The sequence below is a fragment of the Diachasma alloeum genome, unplaced genomic scaffold, assembly GCF_001412515.2.
Source record: "Diachasma alloeum isolate Michigan unplaced genomic scaffold, Dall2.0 Dall_scaffold_00480, whole genome shotgun sequence".
Classification (NCBI taxonomy): domain Eukaryota; kingdom Metazoa; phylum Arthropoda; class Insecta; order Hymenoptera; family Braconidae; genus Diachasma; species Diachasma alloeum.
In genome coordinates, this window is record NW_021680613.1 from 493,857 (window position 1) to 521,319 (window position 27,463).

Sequence of the window (27,463 nt, forward strand, 5' to 3'; positions counted from 1 at the left end):
GGGAGCTGCGCCCCCCCCCCGCTCCCAAGTTCCTGCAGGTTCGTGCTATATAGAAAATTGATAAAGGCTCCAACTAACGCCTTTCGATGTGAGACTCAACCATTCATTTCTCCATTTATTTACATGGTATGTTATGAGATCATTATTTACACACACGTACTTTTCCAGCTTTTATTGTCAAGCGATGGAATTTCAAAGACATTACATCCTACTACCCTTTTCACCCCAGAGGGTTGAACGATCTTCTTCCCCGCCATTATTGAGTGTGCTCTTATCTATTCATATTTTTCATTGTTTTCCGAAAGGGTAGGTGAAGCGAGCAGGGGGCAAACAATCATGGGGGTCATAAAAAATACTTCAAGATTAAAATTTATGACCTTAGAGTGATGGAGAATTTATGGCGAGCTATGGGTGAAGTAAGTTGGGTGGAATCAGTTATTGAATAAGATATAATTCTTGATACTAATAATTAACATGACATTGTTTGATAGCTTGTATATATCAGCAAAGCTGTCCCTCCAATGCCAATCAAATATGAGCATTGGAACGATAAAAGTATTTATTGCTGATGATCCAATTTTGAATTGAAAAGTTTTTATTTTTTTTCAAGAGTAAAAAAGATCACATTTATTCTAAAAAATAATTATAAAAAAGTGTGATTTAAAAATTATGCGGAACTTCTGAAGAAAAAATTAATTATATTCATTAAATATGTAGTTAAAAAAACTTGTAAAGTATTTTTAATTGCAAAAAATTAATTATAATAATTACAAAATACAATTTTTAAAAATCATTAAGAATTCGCAAAAAAAAGAAAGTTATAATTATAAAAAAATATGATACAAAACGCAATTGAAAAATCGGAGAATATTTTATTTCCATTTTCTTCAAATGTCACATCACCAATAAACTCCTCCTCATCAGTAAATAAATTCTCCTCACTGCCTAACTCTTCATCACTATCAGGAATTATACGATTTTGGCTCATTTTATCTGCTTCGAAAATCACCTTTTCATTTTTCAGTCATTCCATGTATTCACTATTCGCAGGTTAGATTTCCTTCTTTGTTATTCTCTTTTAATAGGTGATGCGCATGCGAGTCATGCGTTAGTTCGGTTTTCAGTTGACTATAGTCAACTGAAACCCATGCGGTTACACGCACGTATCATATAAAATGATAATTTTCCCCGACTAGCAAGATCGCCAGATCTTCCTAAAAATAATACTAATTAAATGACACCCCTAAAATTGATAGCTTCGACGCTCACAATGCTCGGAATAAATTAATACTATTTTCTCCGGTATTACACTGACTCGACGGCACGTGGTACTATCAAGATGGAGTCGATAGTCTCCGTTTGTGAGGATAATTCTCCCGCCAGTGAAGCTGACAGGAGCCCAGGATAAACCCCAAAAATGCTCTTATACTCGCGGATAATTACAGTCGCACCGGTAAACAATTATGAGAAATCTGCACACTCACTCAAATACACGCCCTGACGCCGTTCTTCGCCTCGTGTTCGCAGAGAATATTCGCCGTGAGGATCACCTGGATGTTCGCCTGTGATAGTCGCCTGAATTATTGCCGGGAAATAGCCTTTCAGTCGCCTCAAAAACCTCCGGATAAGGTCCGGAGAACCTTGTTCCCACCTCCGTTGTCGAGTTCGCATGAAAAGCTTCTTAATTGGACCCACACAATAGATACGAAAATTAGAAAACCTAAAGCGATGCAAAACGATTGACAGTAGAGATGGAAGTGAAGAGAGGCGGAAATGACCATTGCCCTCTCAATCTCCTGCCCTCACGCTCCATTTTCTCTCGGACCTTGACATTGGTCCTGGATTCAGGGAATTAGCCAATCCCGGCCTTATTTGCATAATTCGCCGGCCACGTGCTGGTCTCTGGCGCCATTTATTCTCTCTGTGGTCTATCTCCGGTGTCAGGTGGTCTCTGACGTCTTTCCGGAGTGATGGAGTCTCCCGCGGTTGAGTTTCACGGATTACCAATACGAGGATGATGTCCAGGTGTGCGTTCATGTTACCTGTTAGGCTGGGTGGGCCCGTCGTGTGTTGCGCCCTAGTAGTATTTTTGGGCTAGTAGTCCATACGCCAGAGCCATTTCTGTGTCCATTGACATTTTTTGTTTTCCCCATTGCGTTTTATGGTTGAACTTGATGTTTTCGGGGTCGCAGATTACGAATATGATAACCGTTTTTGCGAAATCACGGGCCGCCTATTTGTTTATAACAATTTAATTGTTTAAAACGCTCTGTCGCAAAAACGGTTTGAGATTGAAAAAAATGTTTCAAACAAAGAATGTTCCTCACATTAAAAGGAACATTTTTTGTCATATGACTTGGTTCCCTAACTCTTATCGTTGAAGAGTTATTGTGCATGGGAGTAACTCAGACGGTGCGCGACCATTTTGGCGCAATGGAAGCGCGCTTCAGGGCGGATTATAGCGAATCGGTCAAAGATAGGGCAAAATAGTTCAAATCAAAAGAATTTATTATTAAAAAATGCATCAATTAAGTTATGAGACTCTTCACTCTATCTCCAGTAGTTAATGGGATATTCGCGTTCATGTGCACGGTGGCGGGTCAAATGAGTCGTCCGTTTCACATTCAACCGTAATTATCTCATTAACCATTGGTGACAGAGACAAATATTTCATTACCAAATAGATGCATCATAAAATAACAAACATCTTTTGTTCGAAACATTTTTCTCTATCTTCATTTTCTGGGGAGGAAATTCATTTTCGAACTGACAATTTTTTTTTTCTTTACGAACCACTTTTAATGGAAACAACAGGAATTGTTGGATATGAGAACTCTATTTATATGGATTTCTGCACTTTTTCTGATCTTGACAGGTGCAAAAAGAACAACAGGACACTTTATGTAAAAAGCACATGCAAGTTGCTTTGACACAACTTGTACATGTGCAATTGGGTACTAGCTGATGTGCAGGTGGAATGAGTTCAGAAATGTCGACCGGGCGCTCGAGAGTGCATGTGGAACTCAAGTAAACGGACTGCGTAGTCGGAGTCTGACTCTCGCTTAAAATATCTCTGAAGCTAATGAAGATAGAGAAAAATATTTCGAACAAAAGATGTTTGTTATTTTGTGATGCATCTATTTGGTAATGAAACATTTGTCTCTGTCACCAATGGTTAATGAGATAATTACGGTTGAATGTGAAACGGACGACTCATTTGACCCGCCACCGTGCACATGAACGCGAATATCTCATTAACTACTGGAGATAGAGTGAAGAGTCTCTTAACTTAATTGATGCATTTTTTAATAACAAATTTTTTTGATTTGAACTATTTTGCCCTATCTTTGACCGATTCGCTATAATCCGCCCTGAAGCGCGCTTCCGTTGCGCCAAAGTGGTCGCGCACCGCCTGAGTTACTCCCACGCACAATAACTCTTCAACGATAAGAGTTAGGGAACCAAGTCATATGACAAAAAATGTTCCTTTTGATGTGAGGAAGATTCTTTGTTTGAAACATTTTTTTCTATCTCAAACCGTTTTTGCGACAGAGCGTTTTAAACAATTAAATTGTTATAAACAAATAGACGGCCCGTGATTTCACAAAAACGGTTATCATATTCGTGATCAGCAACCCCGAAAACATAAAGTCCAACCATAAAACGCAATGGGGAAAACCAAAAATATCAATGGACACAGAAATGGCCCTGGCGTATGGACTATAGCGGGAGATCCAAATTCTTCCGGTAATGCCAAGTGTTTGTGACTCGAGTGCAGAGAGGTAACTGTGATGTTTTTGCTCCTTTTTACGGTTTCTGGTCGTCGTGATCTATTTTCTCTCAGGCTGATGATGGTTCCCTCCGGTGCCGGATGACTTCTCGGTGATGGTGAAGTGAGTCAGGACTCCTCGTTGTCACTCGGAACTCACTCATTCGGTAATATCATTCATGACCTCTACTCTAGCGACCGGTGTATATGTATGGACGGGTATATATGTTTTTGTTGATCTAGGTAGAGGGCATCGAAACGAATATTTTGACAAAAAAATCTGAATCGTTCCAATAATTTTAAAGATATTCGTGAAAAACGATTTAAAAACGAATCGCTTTATCTCAAAAACTACTCTACCGATCGGGCTGAAATTGTGAACAGAGTGAGTCCTCATTAAGACCTATAATCCGACAAAATTTCAAAATTTTTTGAATTATTTTAGCCACTTAATCTCAATTTTCTAAAAATTGACCATCGGGAAGGCGGCGGTGGACATATTCACATACAGACATGGTCGCCAAACTTCGTATTTTTACGGGTCAGACCATTCTACATCATTTCCAATAAAAATTAGAGAATGTGAAAATCGGACGATAACAAAGCTTCCATTTGGAAGCAAAAAGCTCAAAAAACTCGAATAATACGAAGGAAAATTTTTTTTGAACAATGGAAGAACACTGGAAATTCTTTCAATTCTTTAAAACACCGGAATGAGCCACCATATTAGGTATTTTGATTAAAACTGAGTTCTCATAATAATCTAGACTTAGTCAAATAAATTTTCTAAACCCATCCCCTGACGGTCGGTAACGACAGAAAAAATGAGAAGAATGGAATCCCCTTGCTGTACATACTCTCTGTTTACTGATATAAACGTCACTTTGCTACTGAAGCAAGAGAAAAACAAACAATTAGAAGTATTAGAATTTCACTTCCTAAAATTGAGATGAACAAGACTAATCTAATGAATAAATTCGTAAATTTCAATTTCTAGAAAAACAATGAAATTGAGGTAAAAATGCGTACCCTATCGTGCCCCAAATTAAAAAATCGATTCATCGGGACCTTCCCTACCGATTTCAGAGTTTTTCTGTCGTTTTTTGGAGATTCGAAATTAAAAAAGAAAGAAACAACGTTTATAATTATTTTAAAAAATTTAGACACTACCCCACTGTGCCCTCAACTATAATACGTTGGAGACGCGAGTTGATAATTTTAGAATTTGAATAATGATTGCTAAAAAGCAGTATAAGTATGATAGAAGCTCCGATACCCGCCTCTTTGTTTTAGCTATCCCGCGTTGCCCCGATCTCCCCTATGTTGTCACGTAATTGTTTCTGAGGTTCTTTCTCCGTGTGTGATTCAATTTCCCCAAATAATACATGAAGGGCTTCGATCATGATTACCACTAATAGCCATACCAATATAAATAATTCAATCTAAGTTTCCTTCTTTCTGACGTTTCATTCATCTGATGAGAATATCTCTGAAGAAGCTATACAGATATCAGCCCCTGGGATTCTTTTGACCTCCTTTATTCCCCTTACAACAGATAGATTGAGAGTTATTACTCTAATCTTTGCGGGGAAAATTTACTAAATCACGGGAATATCAGGAATTGAAGTTTATATGGGGTTTTGTGGAATGATCGACGTATATATGCGGAAATTGTATTACCGTTGACTCAGCATAATTTTCTTGGCATCAGCACAGAAGTTTTATGCAATCGATCGGCGGAGAAGATCAGAGATGCAATTCCCGGAGAAAGATGAGTCGATTTCGAGGAATTGGGGTGAATTGAGGGGATATTAAGAAGGAAATATTGTGAGTTTTCGAAATGAGCCTTGTTCCCAAACACCGTCAGAAGCTCCGATAGAGGCACTGACGGTCCAGTAGATATGTATCGAAGCGCACAAGTGGTAATTCACATAACCACATTAAAAAAATTCGACTAGAAAAGTCGAGAAAGACTGAGATAAAACGCGAATGTTGAAATTTCTATCCGGCTAACAAGGAAACGGCTGAGACAATTTTGCTCAGAATCCAATTGAAATCGAATTACATGCAGATGCATCGACCGTACTAAAAAAATCAAAACCCATCACTATTCTCGGTAAAATTGTTGAATTTTCAAAGAAAACTCATTTTTTAACCCTCCTGAACTGGCGTTCGGTGCCCACCCAAGTCCACTGGCTCGGTGAGCAATGCGCCGCCCATGTTACGGTTAGCGCGGTGTTGCCACATTGGAGCCCTATACGCGAATAAAAATCTACACTGCACACATTATTCTCGAATTAAACACCATTTATGCTCTAAAAAAAAAATTCACGTTTTTTATGAGACGCCAAACACGGCACGTGATAGAGATGTTGACGTGCCTAGTATGTCTGAACTGAAACGAACGACGTGGCAACAGCGCGGCTAAAAACCGACTACGCACGAGTCCACTGGCTCCGGGCGGCGAGGTGCCGCTTTTCCATACCAATCTCACTAAATTATTTTTCATTGTATTCATGGGGTTTTCAAGGGATAGGAATCTTACCAGTCCATTCTAGAGGGTTTGAACTAGGCATTATAATTTTTACAGATTTTGTCATACATAATTTTGCATGCAACAAGAAAAAATCGAGAAAAGGCGGCGCTTTGCTCATTGAGCCAGTTCAGGAGGGTTAAAATTTTTTCACAAGTTTTATGCGAATGACTAACGAACCGCTGGGACGATCGTCTTAATAACCTAATCAGTAATAAGTCACATTAACATGCATCGATGGAAAAAAATTTTTTGAATCGGTTTATTTGTTCCGAAGATATCATTAGACAAAATTTTGATCGCATACGTGCATACATGCATACACACATTCAGACATGTCTTCAAAAACGCATCAGGATGATTCTAGAGGCCAAGAAATGTGGAGAAATAATGAAAATTCCACATTCGCTTGGGGCCATTACGATAACTTCCTCGCTCGAGTCGTGAAGTTAATGAATCAAACTGGTCAATGAGCATTGAATGGGGTCAGGATGCTCAATGGTTGGGCTATTACCTTCCACTAAGTGCTCACTGACTATAAAGTGTGTTTTGCAATTTTATCTAAGGTGAAATTGGATCGATTGCATGCCCCAACCATCGTTTACTTTTCTCCACATCTACAAATGATTTTGTAAATGGTATGAAAAATACTCTATCCTTCGGGTAGCGAATATCAGAATTACATGAGGCATATGTACAATGCTTAATTGCCATTTTTACAGATGAGTGTTTTCTCTACACGGAAGGAAATATTCAATAAAAATTACATATCTTTTCCGTAATTCCGGAACGAAATGAGGTTCTAGAAAATTTTAAGGAACTGTCACGGAATTTTTGCAGAGCGTTCCGTAATTTTTATCTAAATCTCCTGTGAAAAAATACGATACTGTCACTTCAATTTTCTGAGTCGATTCCGTAATCGGTGAGCGAATTGTGAGTTCCGTAATTTTTATCTAAATCTCCTGTGAAAAAATACGATACTGTCACTTCAATTTTCTGAGTCGATTCCGTAATCGGTGAGCGAATTGTGAGTTCCGTAATTTTTACTGAGAATTTTTCCCATCCAAATTTCAGCCAATAGAATTTCACCATTCGACATCACGTGGTACAATCTACACGGTTTTCAACTGATAATTTTTTGATAATTGTCTCTGGTAGTTGCTATATAAAAAAACAAAAGATCATTCAATTGAGTCAACCGTTCTCCGAAACTGACAGATTGATTTCGTCTCATGGTGCAATTTTTTTGGCCGAAATATGGATGGAAATTTCTCTCCCGAATACCACTCGAGGTTCAAAATAAATCAGGCGTTTCCCTTAAGGCTCCCTGCACACAAACGAATTCTTCAAGTCTTTCAGGAAAAATCACGAGTGCGAAGCACGAGTGCTTCGCACTCGTGATTTTTTAGCCTGAAAAACTTGACTCCTTCGTTTGTTTGCAACGAACCTATCGGGATGTACCCGATAATTTTGAAGTTCTCGTAGTATTACATATGAACATTTCTCTCCCTGTATTTATCACTTAGAAAACCGAGATTACTGCGTTTTAATTCGTGTTTTCTTGTGTTTTGCACTTTTAACCTCTTTATTGTGAATTCTCAGGGATTCATACTCTTCTCGGGGCGCAGTACGTTGTACCTACCGACGCTATTGCCCTCACATAGGGCTACACACGATACCGAAACGAGACTGCCGCTGGAGCGAGACGTTTGGTGAGAGTCTCGTCACGTCTTGTCGTTGGAGATTTTTGGGGTCAAATGAGTCCTGAGGGTCAGATGAGTATGAAGATCACGTAAGCTAGAAGCGTCAGATAGATAATGGAATGTGACTCCTCTGACGCATCACCTCTCCAAACCCATCTCACCGATAGAACTTATTTCCCCCTGTAAACTCATCTTACCCTCAGACTTATCTGAGCCATAAATCCTGAAATTATTCATACCTTGATGATTGATCTATTTTATTCTGCAAAAAACTGTTTAATGATTAATTAATGGTTAAATTTAAAAAACTACTTGTTGAAATTCATCAACTAGTTATTGAGATTCCACAACTAATTGTTAAAATTCGACAACTGGTTGATAATTCTTTTTTTTACCAACTAGTTGAGTTGGTGAGATATTTTTAAAACGTCGGATGCGCCATCTCGTCATTCGATCTCAGCGATATTTCCTCATATTATTATCGTTGGTTATTGGTGAATTTAATAATGTAATGCCGTGAATATTGCCCAACTAATGAAAAAGAATGATTTATAGTTGATTACAATGAAAGAGAAACAGTAACCATAAAGACAATTTTTTTCCTCCAATTTCCCCAGTTTTACACTCATCAGACCGAGACGAGACTGAAACGAAACGGTACTCTCTAAACCGGGACTGAGACGAATTCGAGACGATACTCGAAATTTGAATGCTTTTCGAGGCTGAGACAATACTCTCCAAAGTCTCGTCTTGTCTCGTCTCGTGCGCATCCCTACCCTCATGTGGCGAATTTCTCAAGCTCGTTTGGAAATAAGGGTCATTATGCAACATTTGATTACGAAGTTTCATCTATTACATGCATATTTCATACATGTGAAAAGCAAGAATTGACATGGTAAAGATAAGGTCATTTATTAACCGATATTAAAACTTCGTTTGTCTGAAAATTTTTTAAAATTTACTTGGAAAATTCTCAAGTATTTTCTAATACTTAATTTCTAAATAACGTGAAATATTTTTTTTGCTATACGAGAATTTCTAGCCATTCGAAATACTCCAAAAACGTTTTTCCATGGAGAAAACCGGTTTTAGCGCAATTTGAAAAACGAATATGAAAGGAACTATCTTATAGTTGGCGTTCCGTACATCCCTCTAAGGATTTTAAAAGGAGCAGGAATCTCGATTTCTAAAAAATTTAGTGCACTGGATTGATTTCTTCCGCTATTATGCTTCAGACGCAAGTCGAGGACCAACGGTACTAATGGAATTTTTGTGGGAAGCTTTCTCCACCTCTCTTTTTCAAGCAGAAATCCATTTGTCCGATTTTGATGGATTCCGCCGAGATCATATTATGGCATCGAATTTCATCGAATTGCAATGGTGAAAATATTGTTTGTGATCTACTGACATCATTAATCACATTCTACCAAATGACGAAAGAAAATCCTCATATTATGACGGTGAAACCTCTGACATTTTGTAACATCACAATATATTGAAGAATGAAGAACTAGAACGAACTTTGATCGTTTCACGACAAAAGAAAGTAATTTCCGACATTTGCTGTCAATATGTTGTAGAAAAATTCATCTATGCCACTTGTCATATGAAAAATTCATAGGTGTTCATTAAAAATTTCGGTTTCATGGCAGGTTCAATTAGCCTTCTTCTATCGAAATTTTATTTAAATATTGAATGCCCGCTGCACATAGAAAATAATTATAGTTTTCACTGAAAATCACCGGATTTCGCAATTCTGTGGTACTGAAATATAAGCAACAAAAACTCCTGGATATCCGTGGAATTTTCGGTTATTTTACGAGAATTTTCTCTAAGAGTCCAGGAAACTTATAATCCTAGTTCTCGTTATTTTTTTACTGAAATCCAGTACTAATTGTTCTCATATTAGGTCATTTGTTCACTTATTTTAAGGCAATCGTGATTCAGGAATGTCAGAACTTCGGAGTTATCAAAATAAAAACCTTGGAGTTCTTGAATTGATATCTTTGTTTTCTCAAATTATCTTCATTAATTATGGGGTGACATCATAACCTCGGCAAACCTCTCTCCCCCCTCCGTTACCTATTGTCCCAAATTACACAACTTCCTCCCCCCCTCATCGCGTTACGTAATATTTGAATTTCCCCATCGCTTAATCCATCGCTGAAATTCACCCTAGTCTGCACAGAGAAAAATGTTTAGCAAAAATTATGAAATTCACAACTCGCTCACCTATTACGGAATTGACTCAGAAAATTTAAGCGAGGGTATCGTAATTTTTCACAGGAGATTCAGATAAAAATTACGGAACACTTTGGAAAAATTCCGTGACAGTTCCGTAAAATTTCCTACAACCACATTTCGCTCCAGAATTACGAAAAAGATACGTAATTTTTATTAAATATTTCTCTCCGTGTGGTCACCTACGTGACCCAGTGACGTTGGTCATCTCCACGGGAATGTGTCGCCGTGTTATCTTCCATCTCCCTTACCGAGATATTTTCAAAAAGTTTGAGCATTTAATGATCAAAATCCTTGGTAGGAGATGAAGAATGGGCCAAAATTGGCCGAGGATAGCCCAATCTTGATCAGCACTAGCCCATCCTCGATCTACTCTGGACCTTTTGACATTCCTTACCACGGATTATAAAATCGTTTCATCAATTTACCTTATGGTATTCCCTGCTCTATTCACAGCGAAACAACTAGCGATAATTCCCCGTCCAGTGGTGTCATCCCAGATCTTCTCGGGCGTGCTCAATCTCGTGCCCAGAACATTGCCACGAGCACGATTGAGGGCCATTGCCCTAGAGCACCTCGCGCTATAGATATTGTCATCCTGCATCAAAAAGACGTTGACGTTGCTGGTACTGATCTTCGGGCAGAAACGATCACAAGAGAATGGACGTTTTATTTTTGTGCAGCGTGAATTTTGGCAGCTGAAGAAACCATTTAGTTTCATGTTGTCTTTTTCACTATCCACGATTATACCGTCTGCCTTGTGATGGCAAAGCATTAGCTCGCTCATATTAGCGCAGTGACCCAGACTGCAGTTGAACACACCTGAGAGGACACTGCAGGCACTTCCGTTGTTGCAATTGTATCTTTTCAAGGATAGGAGATTCACCTGAAATTTATTAGAATAACGAAATATTAGGGGGATTACATCCGAGATTATCCAGTGAGTCAGAGATTGTGGGCTCAATTAGAGAGTCTGATAAAAATGTGAAAATTTCTGCTGTTCCTCTTGTAAATAACCCGAGTAGAAGTTTGAAATTCCAGATTTTCTAGATTAGAAGGTCTTTCTGACAAATATTTGTATTATTATTTACTTTCATTTTTTGTTAGTTAGTTTTCACTTCAATACAACCAGGGTTGGGTCGTTCACTGAAAATCGGAGTTTTCTACGATACATAGTAGAATACTGATAATTTATTCTGAGTGAGAAAAAAGGTAAATAACTGGTAAAAAACCCCTTAACCCGACCAACAATGCAGTAACCCTCGTGACTGAATTTCACGAGGGTTATACCTTACGAGGGTCATACCTTGCAAAGGTCCAATGTCATGAGGGTTATGTCTTGCAAAGATCATGCCTCGCGAGGGTCAAATGTGGCACAGGTCATATCTCGCAAGGATCCTCGTCAGGGTGAAACGTCGTAACGATCATACCTCACAAGGGGCCAACGTTGCAAGGTTCAGAAGTCGCAAGGGTTGACCTTTGAGATTGTCCTCTGCCTACGTCCGTTGTTTAATCGTTACAACGTTTGACACTCGCGAAATATAACCCTTGCGATGTTTGATCTTCGCGATCTATGACCATTGCGATGTTTGACACTTGTGAGGGCTGACTCTTGCAACCCTGTCAATGGGATTATTTTCGCGACAGAATGAGTGAGTTCTTCTCAATCGCGCACACACGCGGTCAAAAAGGTCTAGAACCTCCTTGGTAAATTACTAGTTTTTTTACATGTAGAAAGCTTAGTAAAATACCGGTGGTATTTTACTTGCCCAACCCTGAATACAACTACGCAGGACCCCAAGGTCCAACCTAGAACTTACGGAACTTCTCTGAAATCTATTGCTCAAATTTAATTTTCTAATTTCTATCAAGAGTTTTATCGAAATTCGTTCAACGTTGGTTATTGCTGTTATTTACTATTCGATTTCTATAATCACAATTTCTTGTTGATAGTGAAAATTAAAAAATTAATTCTTTCATCGGAAACACCCATGACTAAATGAAACTTCGACTTCAAGACAGTTCCAAATTTTGTTTTCATTGCATGTTAGCTAATTTATGAATGATAAGGACCGAACCTGAAAAATTGATCAGGCACTGATAAGACAGATTGGATCCTGACATTCCGATCGAGCTTGGTGACCAGACGGATTTGATCGTACACTGGTCAAAGAGTTCTGATCTAGTACTGAACCAATAAACCGGATCCTGACATTCGAATCAGGCATCGACACATACAAGCGTTATAAATCTGATCAGTCCCTAATTTCAGGATGATTTGAATTTCCACTCGAGAAGCGGGATGCTATATGCTATCCATCAGCTTTCTGGACAATCAAATAATTATTAATGCACAAATTGAAAAATTCGGAGGCACATGGATTTGAACTCAGGTATTTTTACATTTCGCTCCATGATTACCGCTCCGGACAGTAAAATTTCCCTAGTAGAAATTCAGTCGATTATCGACTAAGTCGACTATTGCTCTGGATATTTCGGGGTGACAGTACGTGTCGGAGCGGCGAACCATAAGAATGTCTGGGCGAGCACGCCCCGTAGGTACTGTGGGAGCTCGCCCCCTACGTGAATTTGTGATTTGTGTGCGAGTTTGTGATTGTAACTGCACTTCAAAAACTACTTTCGGTTAATAAATTAGAAATGTACTGTTGAATTGGTAAAAATTGGCAAAAATGGGAGAAAATAGTGAGGCGAGTGATAGTGGACAAGATGTGACTTCGGATACGTGACTTTTTGGCGCCACCGTTTCGGCGCGACCATTGGCGTGTTCAAATCGCGTTAAAACGCTGGCGCCAAAAACTCCTGCTCCGGTGACTTCTAATTATAAAAAAATGCTCAACGTCTCATTTGACAAGTTGCCATAATCTCGAGAAAAACTAATTTGTTCAATAACTTATTTGTTGCTTCAATGGTTAAGTTGTAAAAAAGCTTTTACACTAATTTATCAATCAGATGAGAAAAGTCAGAGGAAGAAAAACAGAAATTCCTATCACTGCATCGCACCGTATCCAACTTTGGAGATGATTTGTCAAAATTTTTTCTTAAAATTATTTATATTGAAAATAGATAAATTGGAACCACCACTACACGGATGTTTTCTTCCATTCTCAGATGAACAAACTCTCCCATTGTCTTTTTATCTGCATCATGAATATTTTTAAACTGGTAATCAACTGGTGATGTGCCCAAAAAAAGTACTTGCTGTCACTGGCACTTGTGGTAAATGTTTCTTTTTTTAAATTTTCACTAACTCTCCCATATGTGCATCAGGGTTTTCGAACGAATCGTCCATAAACGAATATCATTAATAACTTCACCATCATACACTTCCGTTATTGATAATTACTAGATGCCCTTCACTTATTCCATAACCTCTCCCTCATCTCTACGTAACTGATCAAAATAGTATATTTCGTCATTAGGCCGATAAAAAATTTTCTGGTGAATATGAGGTTTGCAGCACGAGCCGAAGGCGATGGCTGCAATCATATTCGTCAGAAAAGTTTTTTTTGGCCGTATGACGAACAATATCCGCTTCGCTCCGCGTCCGTGAATCTCTGCCTACGGCCGGAATGACAAAAACATTCATGTCTGATGGAAGCTCGCCCCCATGCGTTCGAAGGAGCGAAGTTTGTCGCATACGGGCGACGCTCATCCCAGTGCGCCCTAGAGAGTAAAGGTCAGCACGCGCGGGCGAAGCTCGCACTGCTAGAAAATTACTCTTGAAATTTCAAGTGAAAACGCTTGAAATGTTTAACTACGGCAAAATTACATGAAATTTCTGTATATTCCTGTATATTTCTTCATTGACGAGTCAGTTAATTTCTTGAATATTCAAGTACTCTCGACTTGCAGGTCCATACACTGAGAAAAAAAATTTCTAAGAAATAGAAATTCTATGATTGATCCAAATCGTTCATCGATTGAATAGTCGCAAAAGAAAATGCTATTGTAAGACACAAATATCGATTTGAACTAAACCAAAATTGGATTGTATGAAATCGATTTTGTTATAGTATAGTATATTTTGTTTATTCTATCGAATTTAGAAAATACTTGTTTTTGCGACAAAATCGATTTCATACAATTCAATTTTGGTTTAGTTCAAACGCTTCGGATTTGGCGCAAATAATTTTTTTTTCACAATTGCAATGGAAAAATAATCAGTTCAAATGATGAAGAATTGCGTTTGTCGTAAACAAGAAACTGCGCTTCGCGAAAGTCTCGCATCAATGAGTATCCAACAATATGTTCCTCATAGGCCAAATGAATATTTTATTGCATCTATGAATTCTGCTTTCAATCGAACAGATATTCTTTTGCGGGATATCGTGACGCTGATAAATTGGATAATTATATGCTTTATTCGAAGAAGATATCTGATAATACAGACATTGCTTTGTATGTACTGAAAAGTAGATAGCAACAAAAAAAAAGTTTAGACAACTGATCTCATTCTTTTTCAATCGAAAACATTAAAATTAAATCGATATTTGTTTCTTACAATAGCATTTTCTTTTGCGACTATTCAATCGATGAACGATTTGGATCAATCATAGAATTTCTATTTCTTAGAAATTTTTTTTCTCAGTGTAGGGCAGCGAAAAATCTTGATAATTTTGAAAATTTATACAACAGCTTCTCTGAATTCCCAATCTATTGAAAATTAAATTGTATGTGGTGTTCAATTTTCACGATGAATGAGACATTTAGTTTAACACTTTCATTTAAAATTCAATTCAACCTCACAACATCAACAATTCAGATGACGCGATGACTGACATTTCAAGAAATTTCCAACAGTGCACCCAGCCACTGTCGCCCCGCCAGCCAAAATTTCTACTAGGGTTCCCCCCGATTTTCTATGTAATTTTTATCTAACTATTCTCGCCGTGTAGTAAGCGCTAGAACTAAAGATCAGACATAAGAGTCATAAGTTCCATATTGATTTAAATAAAAGTATCCAGTCGGAAGCAAATAATTAATTCATTAAGCAAACCAATTACTCCATGTTATGGATATTGCCATTTTTCTGTTTTTATTGGCAAACGATTTATGACTTTCTCACTCATGTCCAGGCTAAATACGAGAATCGTTAAATTCATCGATTAAAAAACTGCCATTCGACAAGAAAAAACTGCAATGATTTCCCCGGAAACTTTTGAAATAGAACAATAAGTATATGCTCATTCATCGAAAATTCACGATGAAAAATTAGCATTACTAAAATTCACATCATATCTATGGATTCGCGTCCTATTGAACGTTCCAGGAATGCTAGTAGAATAAATGTCAGAAACATGATAACCATGGTAACCGATAGGAAATCCCCTCCATTTCAACCCAGCAAAATGATCCCTCCGGTTTTATGAAGGTTGTTCAGTTCTATCTCTCATGCGAATTAGAGTTTCCCTCAAAAGCACTCTCGAAATGTTTCGTGGGTTAGGGAATACTCCGCAGCCATTCGGGATATTCGAAAACATCGTTCGAGAAACGAACTGTTATCGGCTTATGCAATCTTCGAATCGTGTATTGAATTCCGAGAAAAGTCAATCGATATACCTTTTTTATTTATAACTTTTAAACGTAACTGGGAGAGGAAAAAAAACAGAGGACGGCGAGCATATGACAGCGCGCCATGTGACAGTGAGCATGTCACTCAGTGATCTTATTTTTTTCGCCATCAATACACTGACGGGCTTTCGAATGGTCTGAAATATTACAAAAGTTTATAGCTTTACAACACTGACTACAAGCAAAACTTTCAGATGTCTACATATTTTCTGTCCAAATTTCAAATTGATATCTCAATTTTTGCGCAAACCAGCATAATCACAAAAATTTTTATGAAAAAACTAAAAAACCGGAATATCTTGAAAACTTTGTATGAACGGGTATAGATGTTTCAATTGATTTAGATAGAAGGCATTGAAACGAATATTTCGAAAAAAAAGTAAAATCGGTTGCGTAAGTTTGAAGATATTGTATATAAAAGATTTTTAGAAAAAGTCGAATATCTTTGAACTGTCGATGCACTTGGCCCATCTTCAATGTGTACCGTTGTTATCATGAGAGGAAGATTCTATCGAAATTTCAAGTTGATATCTTCATTTTTGCACAAGCTAGCATGATTACAAAGTGTTTTTAAACGGGAAAACAGGAATATCTCGAAAACTACGTGTCAACGGATATATATGTTTTGATAGACTTAGATAGAAGGCATCGAAGCGAATATTTTGAAAACAAAAAAATTGAAATCGGTTCACTAGTTTTGAAGATATTTGCGGAAAACGATTTAAAAACNATCCTCGTCAGGGTGAAACGTCGTAACGATCATACCTCACAAGGGGCCAACGTTGCAAGGTTCAGAAGTCGCAAGGGTTGACCTTTGAGATTGTCCTCTGCCTACGTCCGTTGTTTAATCGTTACAACGTTTGACACTCGCGAAATATAACCCTTGCGATGTTTGATCTTCGCGATCTATGACCATTGCGATGTTTGACACTTGTGAGGGCTGACTCTTGCAACCCTGTCAATGGGATTATTTTCGCGACAGAATGAGTGAGTTCTTCTCAATCGCGCACACACGCGGTCAAAAAGGTCTAGAACCTCCTTGGTAAATTACTAGTTTTTTTACATGTAGAAAGCTTAGTAAAATACCGGTGGTATTTTACTTGCCCAACCCTGAATACAACTACGCAGGACCCCAAGGTCCAACCTAGAACTTACGGAACTTCTCTGAAATCTATTGCTCAAATTTAATTTTCTAATTTCTATCAAGAGTTTTATCGAAATTCGTTCAACGTTGGTTATTGCTGTTATTTACTATTCGATTTCTATAATCACAATTTCTTGTTGATAGTGAAAATTAAAAAATTAATTCTTTCATCGGAAACACCCATGACTAAATGAAACTTCGACTTCAAGACAGTTCCAAATTTTGTTTTCATTGCATGTTAGCTAATTTATGAATGATAAGGACCGAACCTGAAAAATTGATCAGGCACTGATAAGACAGATTGGATCCTGACATTCCGATCGAGCTTGGTGACCAGACGGATTTGATCGTACACTGGTCAAAGAGTTCTGATCTAGTACTGAACCAATAAACCGGATCCTGACATTCGAATCAGGCATCGACACATACAAGCGTTATAAATCTGATCAGTCCCTAATTTCAGGATGATTTGAATTTCCACTCGAGAAGCGGGATGCTATATGCTATCCATCAGCTTTCTGGACAATCAAATAATTATTAATGCACAAATTGAAAAATTCGGAGGCACATGGATTTGAACTCAGGTATTTTTACATTTCGCTCCATGATTACCGCTCCGGACAGTAAAATTTCCCTAGTAGAAATTCAGTCGATTATCGACTAAGTCGACTATTGCTCTGGATATTTCGGGGTGACAGTACGTGTCGGAGCGGCGAACCATAAGAATGTCTGGGCGAGCACGCCCCGTAGGTACTGTGGGAGCTCGCCCCCTACGTGAATTTGTGATTTGTGTGCGAGTTTGTGATTGTAACTGCACTTCAAAAACTACTTTCGGTTAATAAATTAGAAATGTACTGTTGAATTGGTAAAAATTGGCAAAAATGGGAGAAAATAGTGAGGCGAGTGATAGTGGACAAGATGTGACTTCGGATACGTGACTTTTTGGCGCCACCGTTTCGGCGCGACCATTGGCGTGTTCAAATCGCGTTAAAACGCTGGCGCCAAAAACTCCTGCTCCGGTGACTTCTAATTATAAAAAAATGCTCAACGTCTCATTTGACAAGTTGCCATAATCTCGAGAAAAACTAATTTGTTCAATAACTTATTTGTTGCTTCAATGGTTAAGTTGTAAAAAAGCTTTTACACTAATTTATCAATCAGATGAGAAAAGTCAGAGGAAGAAAAACAGAAATTCCTATCACTGCATCGCACCGTATCCAACTTTGGAGATGATTTGTCAAAATTTTTTCTTAAAATTATTTATATTGAAAATAGATAAATTGGAACCACCACTACACGGATGTTTTCTTCCATTCTCAGATGAACAAACTCTCCCATTGTCTTTTTATCTGCATCATGAATATTTTTAAACTGGTAATCAACTGGTGATGTGCCCAAAAAAAGTACTTGCTGTCACTGGCACTTGTGGTAAATGTTTCTTTTTTTAAATTTTCACTAACTCTCCCATATGTGCATCAGGGTTTTCGAACGAATCGTCCATAAACGAATATCATTAATAACTTCACCATCATACACTTCCGTTATTGATAATTACTAGATGCCCTTCACTTATTCCATAACCTCTCCCTCATCTCTACGTAACTGATCAAAATAGTATATTTCGTCATTAGGCCGATAAAAAATTTTCTGGTGAATATGAGGTTTGCAGCACGAGCCGAAGGCGATGGCTGCAATCATATTCGTCAGAAAAGTTTTTTTTGGCCGTATGACGAACAATATCCGCTTCGCTCCGCGTCCGTGAATCTCTGCCTACGGCCGGAATGACAAAAACATTCATGTCTGATGGAAGCTCGCCCCCATGCGTTCGAAGGAGCGAAGTTTGTCGCATACGGGCGACGCTCATCCCAGTGCGCCCTAGAGAGTAAAGGTCAGCACGCGCGGGCGAAGCTCGCACTGCTAGAAAATTACTCTTGAAATTTCAAGTGAAAACGCTTGAAATGTTTAACTACGGCAAAATTACATGAAATTTCTGTATATTCCTGTATATTTCTTCATTGACGAGTCAGTTAATTTCTTGAATATTCAAGTACTCTCGACTTGCAGGTCCATACACTGAGAAAAAAAATTTCTAAGAAATAGAAATTCTATGATTGATCCAAATCGTTCATCGATTGAATAGTCGCAAAAGAAAATGCTATTGTAAGACACAAATATCGATTTGAACTAAACCAAAATTGGATTGTATGAAATCGATTTTGTTATAGTATAGTATATTTTGTTTATTCTATCGAATTTAGAAAATACTTGTTTTTGCGACAAAATCGATTTCATACAATTCAATTTTGGTTTAGTTCAAACGCTTCGGATTTGGCGCAAATAATTTTTTTTTCACAATTGCAATGGAAAAATAATCAGTTCAAATGATGAAGAATTGCGTTTGTCGTAAACAAGAAACTGCGCTTCGCGAAAGTCTCGCATCAATGAGTATCCAACAATATGTTCCTCATAGGCCAAATGAATATTTTATTGCATCTATGAATTCTGCTTTCAATCGAACAGATATTCTTTTGCGGGATATCGTGACGCTGATAAATTGGATAATTATATGCTTTATTCGAAGAAGATATCTGATAATACAGACATTGCTTTGTATGTACTGAAAAGTAGATAGCAACAAAAAAAAAGTTTAGACAACTGATCTCATTCTTTTTCAATCGAAAACATTAAAATTAAATCGATATTTGTTTCTTACAATAGCATTTTCTTTTGCGACTATTCAATCGATGAACGATTTGGATCAATCATAGAATTTCTATTTCTTAGAAATTTTTTTTCTCAGTGTAGGGCAGCGAAAAATCTTGATAATTTTGAAAATTTATACAACAGCTTCTCTGAATTCCCAATCTATTGAAAATTAAATTGTATGTGGTGTTCAATTTTCACGATGAATGAGACATTTAGTTTAACACTTTCATTTAAAATTCAATTCAACCTCACAACATCAACAATTCAGATGACGCGATGACTGACATTTCAAGAAATTTCCAACAGTGCACCCAGCCACTGTCGCCCCGCCAGCCAAAATTTCTACTAGGGTTCCCCCCGATTTTCTATGTAATTTTTATCTAACTATTCTCGCCGTGTAGTAAGCGCTAGAACTAAAGATCAGACATAAGAGTCATAAGTTCCATATTGATTTAAATAAAAGTATCCAGTCGGAAGCAAATAATTAATTCATTAAGCAAACCAATTACTCCATGTTATGGATATTGCCATTTTTCTGTTTTTATTGGCAAACGATTTATGACTTTCTCACTCATGTCCAGGCTAAATACGAGAATCGTTAAATTCATCGATTAAAAAACTGCCATTCGACAAGAAAAAACTGCAATGATTTCCCCGGAAACTTTTGAAATAGAACAATAAGTATATGCTCATTCATCGAAAATTCACGATGAAAAATTAGCATTACTAAAATTCACATCATATCTATGGATTCGCGTCCTATTGAACGTTCCAGGAATGCTAGTAGAATAAATGTCAGAAACATGATAACCATGGTAACCGATAGGAAATCCCCTCCATTTCAACCCAGCAAAATGATCCCTCCGGTTTTATGAAGGTTGTTCAGTTCTATCTCTCATGCGAATTAGAGTTTCCCTCAAAAGCACTCTCGAAATGTTTCGTGGGTTAGGGAATACTCCGCAGCCATTCGGGATATTCGAAAACATCGTTCGAGAAACGAACTGTTATCGGCTTATGCAATCTTCGAATCGTGTATTGAATTCCGAGAAAAGTCAATCGATATACCTTTTTTATTTATAACTTTTAAACGTAACTGGGAGAGGAAAAAAAACAGAGGACGGCGAGCATATGACAGCGCGCCATGTGACAGTGAGCATGTCACTCAGTGATCTTATTTTTTTCGCCATCAATACACTGACGGGCTTTCGAATGGTCTGAAATATTACAAAAGTTTATAGCTTTACAACACTGACTACAAGCAAAACTTTCAGATGTCTACATATTTTCTGTCCAAATTTCAAATTGATATCTCAATTTTTGCGCAAACCAGCATAATCACAAAAATTTTTATGAAAAAACTAAAAAACCGGAATATCTTGAAAACTTTGTATGAACGGGTATAGATGTTTCAATTGATTTAGATAGAAGGCATTGAAACGAATATTTCGAAAAAAAAGTAAAATCGGTTGCGTAAGTTTGAAGATATTGTATATAAAAGATTTTTAGAAAAAGTCGAATATCTTTGAACTGTCGATGCACTTGGCCCATCTTCAATGTGTACCGTTGTTATCATGAGAGGAAGATTCTATCGAAATTTCAAGTTGATATCTTCATTTTTGCACAAGCTAGCATGATTACAAAGTGTTTTTAAACGGGAAAACAGGAATATCTCGAAAACTACGTGTCAACGGATATATATGTTTTGATAGACTTAGATAGAAGGCATCGAAGCGAATATTTTGAAAACAAAAAAATTGAAATCGGTTCACTAGTTTTGAAGATATTTGCGGAAAACGATTTAAAAACGAATCGCTTTTTCTCAAAAGCGATTAGGTCGATCGGGTTGAAATTTTGCACAAAGTTAGTCCTCATTAAGACCTATAATCTGACAAAATTTCAGATTTTTTGGAACTACTTTACTCACTTCATTACTCAATTTTCTAAAAATTGACGACCGGGAAGGTGGCGGGGGACATGCTCACACACAGATTATTCTCCATCCTTAATAATAAAAAACTAGAGATAGTGAAAATTGGACGATTACAATGCTTCCATTCGGAAGCAAAGATTTCTGGAAATGACTCGTCAGAAAAATGAATGGAGAAATACAATTATAAAAATTCCAACCGCCGCCCTAGTAGAAATTCTGACCGGCAGGGTGACATTCGGTGAGCGCGCGCATCCGGACATTTGATTTCTATACTAGGGCAGCGGTGGCTGTGTGGTTAGAGTGTGGGATTGGCATGCGGGAGACCCGGGTTCGACTCCCGACTGGGCCAGGCCAAAATTTGTGACACTATAAATCTCACACTTTCATTTTTCAAGCGGGAGTCTCGCAAGAAACAACTGGGCCGGTTTTTCCCTCAAGTGAGGTTCTCCCTTGTCCTTCGGCTAATGCGGCAGAGGGGTTGGGGGGTGGGAAGGGAACAAATCACAAAGACCCGAAAGGGCATACGAGAGAAAAAAAATATTTTTTATNACGAATCGTCCATAAACGAATATCATTAATAACTTCACCATCATACACTTCCGTTATTGATAATTACTAGATGCCCTTCACTTATTCCATAACCTCTCCCTCATCTCTACGTAACTGATCAAAATAGTATATTTCGTCATTAGGCCGATAAAAAATTTTCTGGTGAATATGAGGTTTGCAGCACGAGCCGAAGGCGATGGCTGCAATCATATTCGTCAGAAAAGTTTTTTTTGGCCGTATGACGAACAATATCCGCTTCGCTCCGCGTCCGTGAATCTCTGCCTACGGCCGGAATGACAAAAACATTCATGTCTGATGGAAGCTCGCCCCCATGCGTTCGAAGGAGCGAAGTTTGTCGCATACGGGCGACGCTCATCCCAGTGCGCCCTAGAGAGTAAAGGTCAGCACGCGCGGGCGAAGCTCGCACTGCTAGAAAATTACTCTTGAAATTTCAAGTGAAAACGCTTGAAATGTTTAACTACGGCAAAATTACATGAAATTTCTGTATATTCCTGTATATTTCTTCATTGACGAGTCAGTTAATTTCTTGAATATTCAAGTACTCTCGACTTGCAGGTCCATACACTGAGAAAAAAAATTTCTAAGAAATAGAAATTCTATGATTGATCCAAATCGTTCATCGATTGAATAGTCGCAAAAGAAAATGCTATTGTAAGACACAAATATCGATTTGAACTAAACCAAAATTGGATTGTATGAAATCGATTTTGTTATAGTATAGTATATTTTGTTTATTCTATCGAATTTAGAAAATACTTGTTTTTGCGACAAAATCGATTTCATACAATTCAATTTTGGTTTAGTTCAAACGCTTCGGATTTGGCGCAAATAATTTTTTTTTCACACAATTGCAATGGAAAAATAATCAGTTCAAATGATGAAGAATTGCGTTTATCGTAAACAAGAAACTGCGCTTCGCGAAAGTCTCGCATCAATGAGTATCCAACAATATGTTCCTCATAGGCCAAATGAATATTTTATTGCATCTATGAATTCTGCTTTCAATCGAACAGATATTCTTTTGCGGGATATCGTGACGCTGATAAATTGGATAATTATATGCTTTATTCGAAGAAGATATCTGATAATACAGACATTGCTTTGTATGTACTGAAAAGTAGATAGCAACAAAAAAAAAGTTTAGACAACTGATCTCATTCTTTTTCAATCGAAAACATTAAAATTAAATCGATATTTGTTTCTTACAATAGCATTTTCTTTTGCGACTATTCAATCGATGAACGATTTGGATCAATCATAGAATTTCTATTTCTTAGAAATTTTTTTTCTCAGTGTAGGGCAGCGAAAAATCTTGATAATTTTGAAAATTTATACAACAGCTTCTCTGAATTCCCAATCTATTGAAAATTAAATTGTATGTGGTGTTCAATTTTCACGATGAATGAGACATTTAGTTTAACACTTTCATTTAAAATTCAATTCAACCTCACAACATCAACAATTCAGATGACGCGATGACTGACATTTCAAGAAATTTCCAACAGTGCACCCAGCCACTGTCGCCCCGCCAGCCAAAATTTCTACTAGGGTTCCCCCCGATTTTCTATGTAATTTTTATCTAACTATTCTCGCCGTGTAGTAAGCGCTAGAACTAAAGATCAGACATAAGAGTCATAAGTTCCATATTGATTTAAATAAAAGTATCCAGTCGGAAGCAAATAATTAATTCATTAAGCAAACCAATTACTCCATGTTATGGATATTGCCATTTTTCTGTTTTTATTGGCAAACGATTTATGACTTTCTCACTCATGTCCAGGCTAAATACGAGAATCGTTAAATTCATCGATTAAAAAACTGCCATTCGACAAGAAAAAACTGCAATGATTTCCCCGGAAACTTTTGAAATAGAACAATAAGTATATGCTCATTCATCGAAAATTCACGATGAAAAATTAGCATTACTAAAATTCACATCATATCTATGGATTCGCGTCCTATTGAACGTTCCAGGAATGCTAGTAGAATAAATGTCAGAAACATGATAACCATGGTAACCGATAGGAAATCCCCTCCATTTCAACCCAGCAAAATGATCCCTCCGGTTTTATGAAGGTTGTTCAGTTCTATCTCTCATGCGAATTAGAGTTTCCCTCAAAAGCACTCTCGAAATGTTTCGTGGGTTAGGGAATACTCCGCAGCCATTCGGGATATTCGAAAACATCGTTCGAGAAACGAACTGTTATCGGCTTATGCAATCTTCGAATCGTGTATTGAATTCCGAGAAAAGTCAATCGATATACCTTTTTTATTTATAACTTTTAAACGTAACTGGGAGAGGAAAAAAAACAGAGGACGGCGAGCATATGACAGCGCGCCATGTGACAGTGAGCATGTCACTCAGTGATCTTATTTTTTTCGCCATCAATACACTGACGGGCTTTCGAATGGTCTGAAATATTACAAAAGTTTATAGCTTTACAACACTGACTACAAGCAAAACTTTCAGATGTCTACATATTTTCTGTCCAAATTTCAAATTGATATCTCAATTTTTGCGCAAACCAGCATAATCACAAAAATTTTTATGAAAAAACTAAAAAACCGGAATATCTTGAAAACTTTGTATGAACGGGTATAGATGTTTCAATTGATTTAGATAGAAGGCATTGAAACGAATATTTCGAAAAAAAAGTAAAATCGGTTGCGTAAGTTTGAAGATATTGTATATAAAAGATTTTTAGAAAAAGTCGAATATCTTTGAACTGTCGATGCACTTGGCCCATCTTCAATGTGTACCGTTGTTATCATGAGAGGAAGATTCTATCGAAATTTCAAGTTGATATCTTCATTTTTGCACAAGCTAGCATGATTACAAAGTGTTTTTAAACGGGAAAACAGGAATATCTCGAAAACTACGTGTCAACGGATATATATGTTTTGATAGACTTAGATAGAAGGCATCGAAGCGAATATTTTGAAAACAAAAAAATTGAAATCGGTTCACTAGTTTTGAAGATATTTGCGGAAAACGATTTAAAAACGAATCGCTTTTTCTCAAAAGCGATTAGGTCGATCGGGTTGAAATTTTGCACAAAGTTAGTCCTCATTAAGACCTATAATCTGACAAAATTTCAGATTTTTTGGAACTACTTTACTCACTTCATTACTCAATTTTCTAAAAATTGACGACCGGGAAGGTGGCGGGGGACATGCTCACACACAGATTATTCTCCATCCTTAATAATAAAAAACTAGAGATAGTGAAAATTGGACGATTACAATGCTTCCATTCGGAAGCAAAGATTTCTGGAAATGACTCGTCAGAAAAATGAATGGAGAAATACAATTATAAAAATTCCAACCGCCGCCCTAGTAGAAATTCTGACCGGCAGGGTGACATTCGGTGAGCGCGCGCATCCGGACATTTGATTTCTATACTAGGGCAGCGGTGGCTGTGTGGTTAGAGTGTGGGATTGGCATGCGGGAGACCCGGGTTCGACTCCCGACTGGGCCAGGCCAAAATTTGTGACACTATAAATCTCACACTTTCATTTTTCAAGCGGGAGTCTCGCAAGAAACAACTGGGCCGGTTTTTCCCTCAAGTGAGGTTCTCCCTTGTCCTTCGGCTAATGCGGCAGAGGGGTTGGGGGGTGGGAAGGGAACAAATCACAAAGACCCGAAAGGGCATACGAGAGAAAAAAAATATTTTTTATGAACATTTTATGCAAGATTTATTACCTTGAAAAAAATTGAGACGATTTTTATTTATTTTCTTTTCTAATTCATCATCATTTATCAACTATGATAAAACGAAAATGAACGTTATGATTTAAATATAAATCACTCACCTGTGGACACGCAATACTAGAGAACTGGGTGCAATTTTCAAGGACAAGATCAGTGCCATTACGTCTGACAGTTGCGTGAATTTGAGGACAAAAGCCTGTTGTCTTCGTCAGGCACCACTCACCACAGCTAGCCCAAGCGCAATAATTCACCAAGGTGGCATTAACCGTTTGGCACATTACGGGTTCCGGATCGATTCCCGCGTTGAATGCCCTGAAATAATGGGAACAAGCTAGCAAGACGACAAATGCTCCACTCTCTCTTATATATGGTTATTGACACAATAGATAGGGATAGAAGAAATATTGAGCAATTTCATTCTCATTGAATGGCAACCTCTTCTTTCATTTTGCATTGTACAAGAATATAATTGTTACTAATTTATTGCATGGATTTCATCGAACCTGACAAAGTATTTATAAGATCAATAATCTTTTATGAGGATTGTCGACAAGTTTTTAAGAGAATTCTGAGAATGTTTATTCAAAGAACATCTGATGCTGGAAATACTTCATTAATGTTCCAAATTAATTTCAAACAAATTTTCAAATTCAATTCCATTGTTTTCCCTCACTTAGAGCCCACAGATACATTATGAATAAGGAGAACTTCTTGGGATTTCCTTCATTTTCTTTCCATCCTGTTGAAAACGCAGAACAAAATGCTAATTTCAAGAGAGAATTTTCTGGATTGTAGAAAGTACAGTTTCCAATAATTTTTCTAGAACTCAGGAAATTTTTCCTAATTTGCTAAAAAATCAATTCTATGTAAGTAATCATCGAAATTTGGATACATTCAAGATCATTTGTTCTCACGGAGATCAGTAAATACTTTCAATTCTTTTTAATGGAAACAGGTCATAAAATAAATTATCAAACGCAGTGAATTTACTTTTGATTATCTTTCTTTATATCGCGCCGTGCAATAGTCGAGTTTATCGCACGGTGCGCTTCGCGCAGCCTGCTCAAAACTCGACTTCTGCACGACTTGACATGAAATATTATAGAGCACTCGGTAATAAATTTCAACAAATGTGTACACGGAGAAAAAAATTCCAGAATTTTTCAGGAGAAATTCAGGCAAAAATTACCGTGCCGTCTGATAAAGTGGGTTCAATTGCCTAGCACCAGAAAAATTCCGGTGCTGCATAGTAAAAATTCCGGTACCGCACAATAAAAGCTTGATCCCTGACTGTTTTCTATTACATGATACATTACATTCAATAATTAAAAATGAGTAAACACTGACATTCAGCATATCATCCTATTAGGGGAGGGTGGGGCAAAACGGCCCCCCTTCAATTGTCAATAACTTGTGAATGACATTGTGAAAATTCCCAGTTTCAACTTCATTTTGAAGATAATTTTTCATTCTTCAAAACGAGCTCTAACTCATCCCAATCGGATTATTGAATCGGAAAATATTGACGATTGAAGGGGGGCCGTTTTGCCCCATCCTCCCCTAT

The 27,463-nt window shown here is 37.5% G+C and overlaps 1 protein-coding gene across 1 annotated transcript in view; it reads right to left on the reverse strand.

Annotated features, from left to right (window-relative positions):
- Positions 1 to 27,463, reverse strand: part of LOC107042490 — a 58,468-nt gene that overhangs the window by 27,675 nt on the left and 3,330 nt on the right. Inside the window, exons 2-3 of the mRNA XM_015263548.1 lie at positions 26,001 to 26,211; positions 10,675 to 11,132 (exon numbers count right to left, since the gene is read on the reverse strand). Of these exons, the coding sequence (XP_015119034.1) occupies positions 10,675 to 11,132; positions 26,001 to 26,211 (669 nt within the window). The remainder of the gene's footprint in view (positions 1 to 10,674; positions 11,133 to 26,000; positions 26,212 to 27,463) is intronic.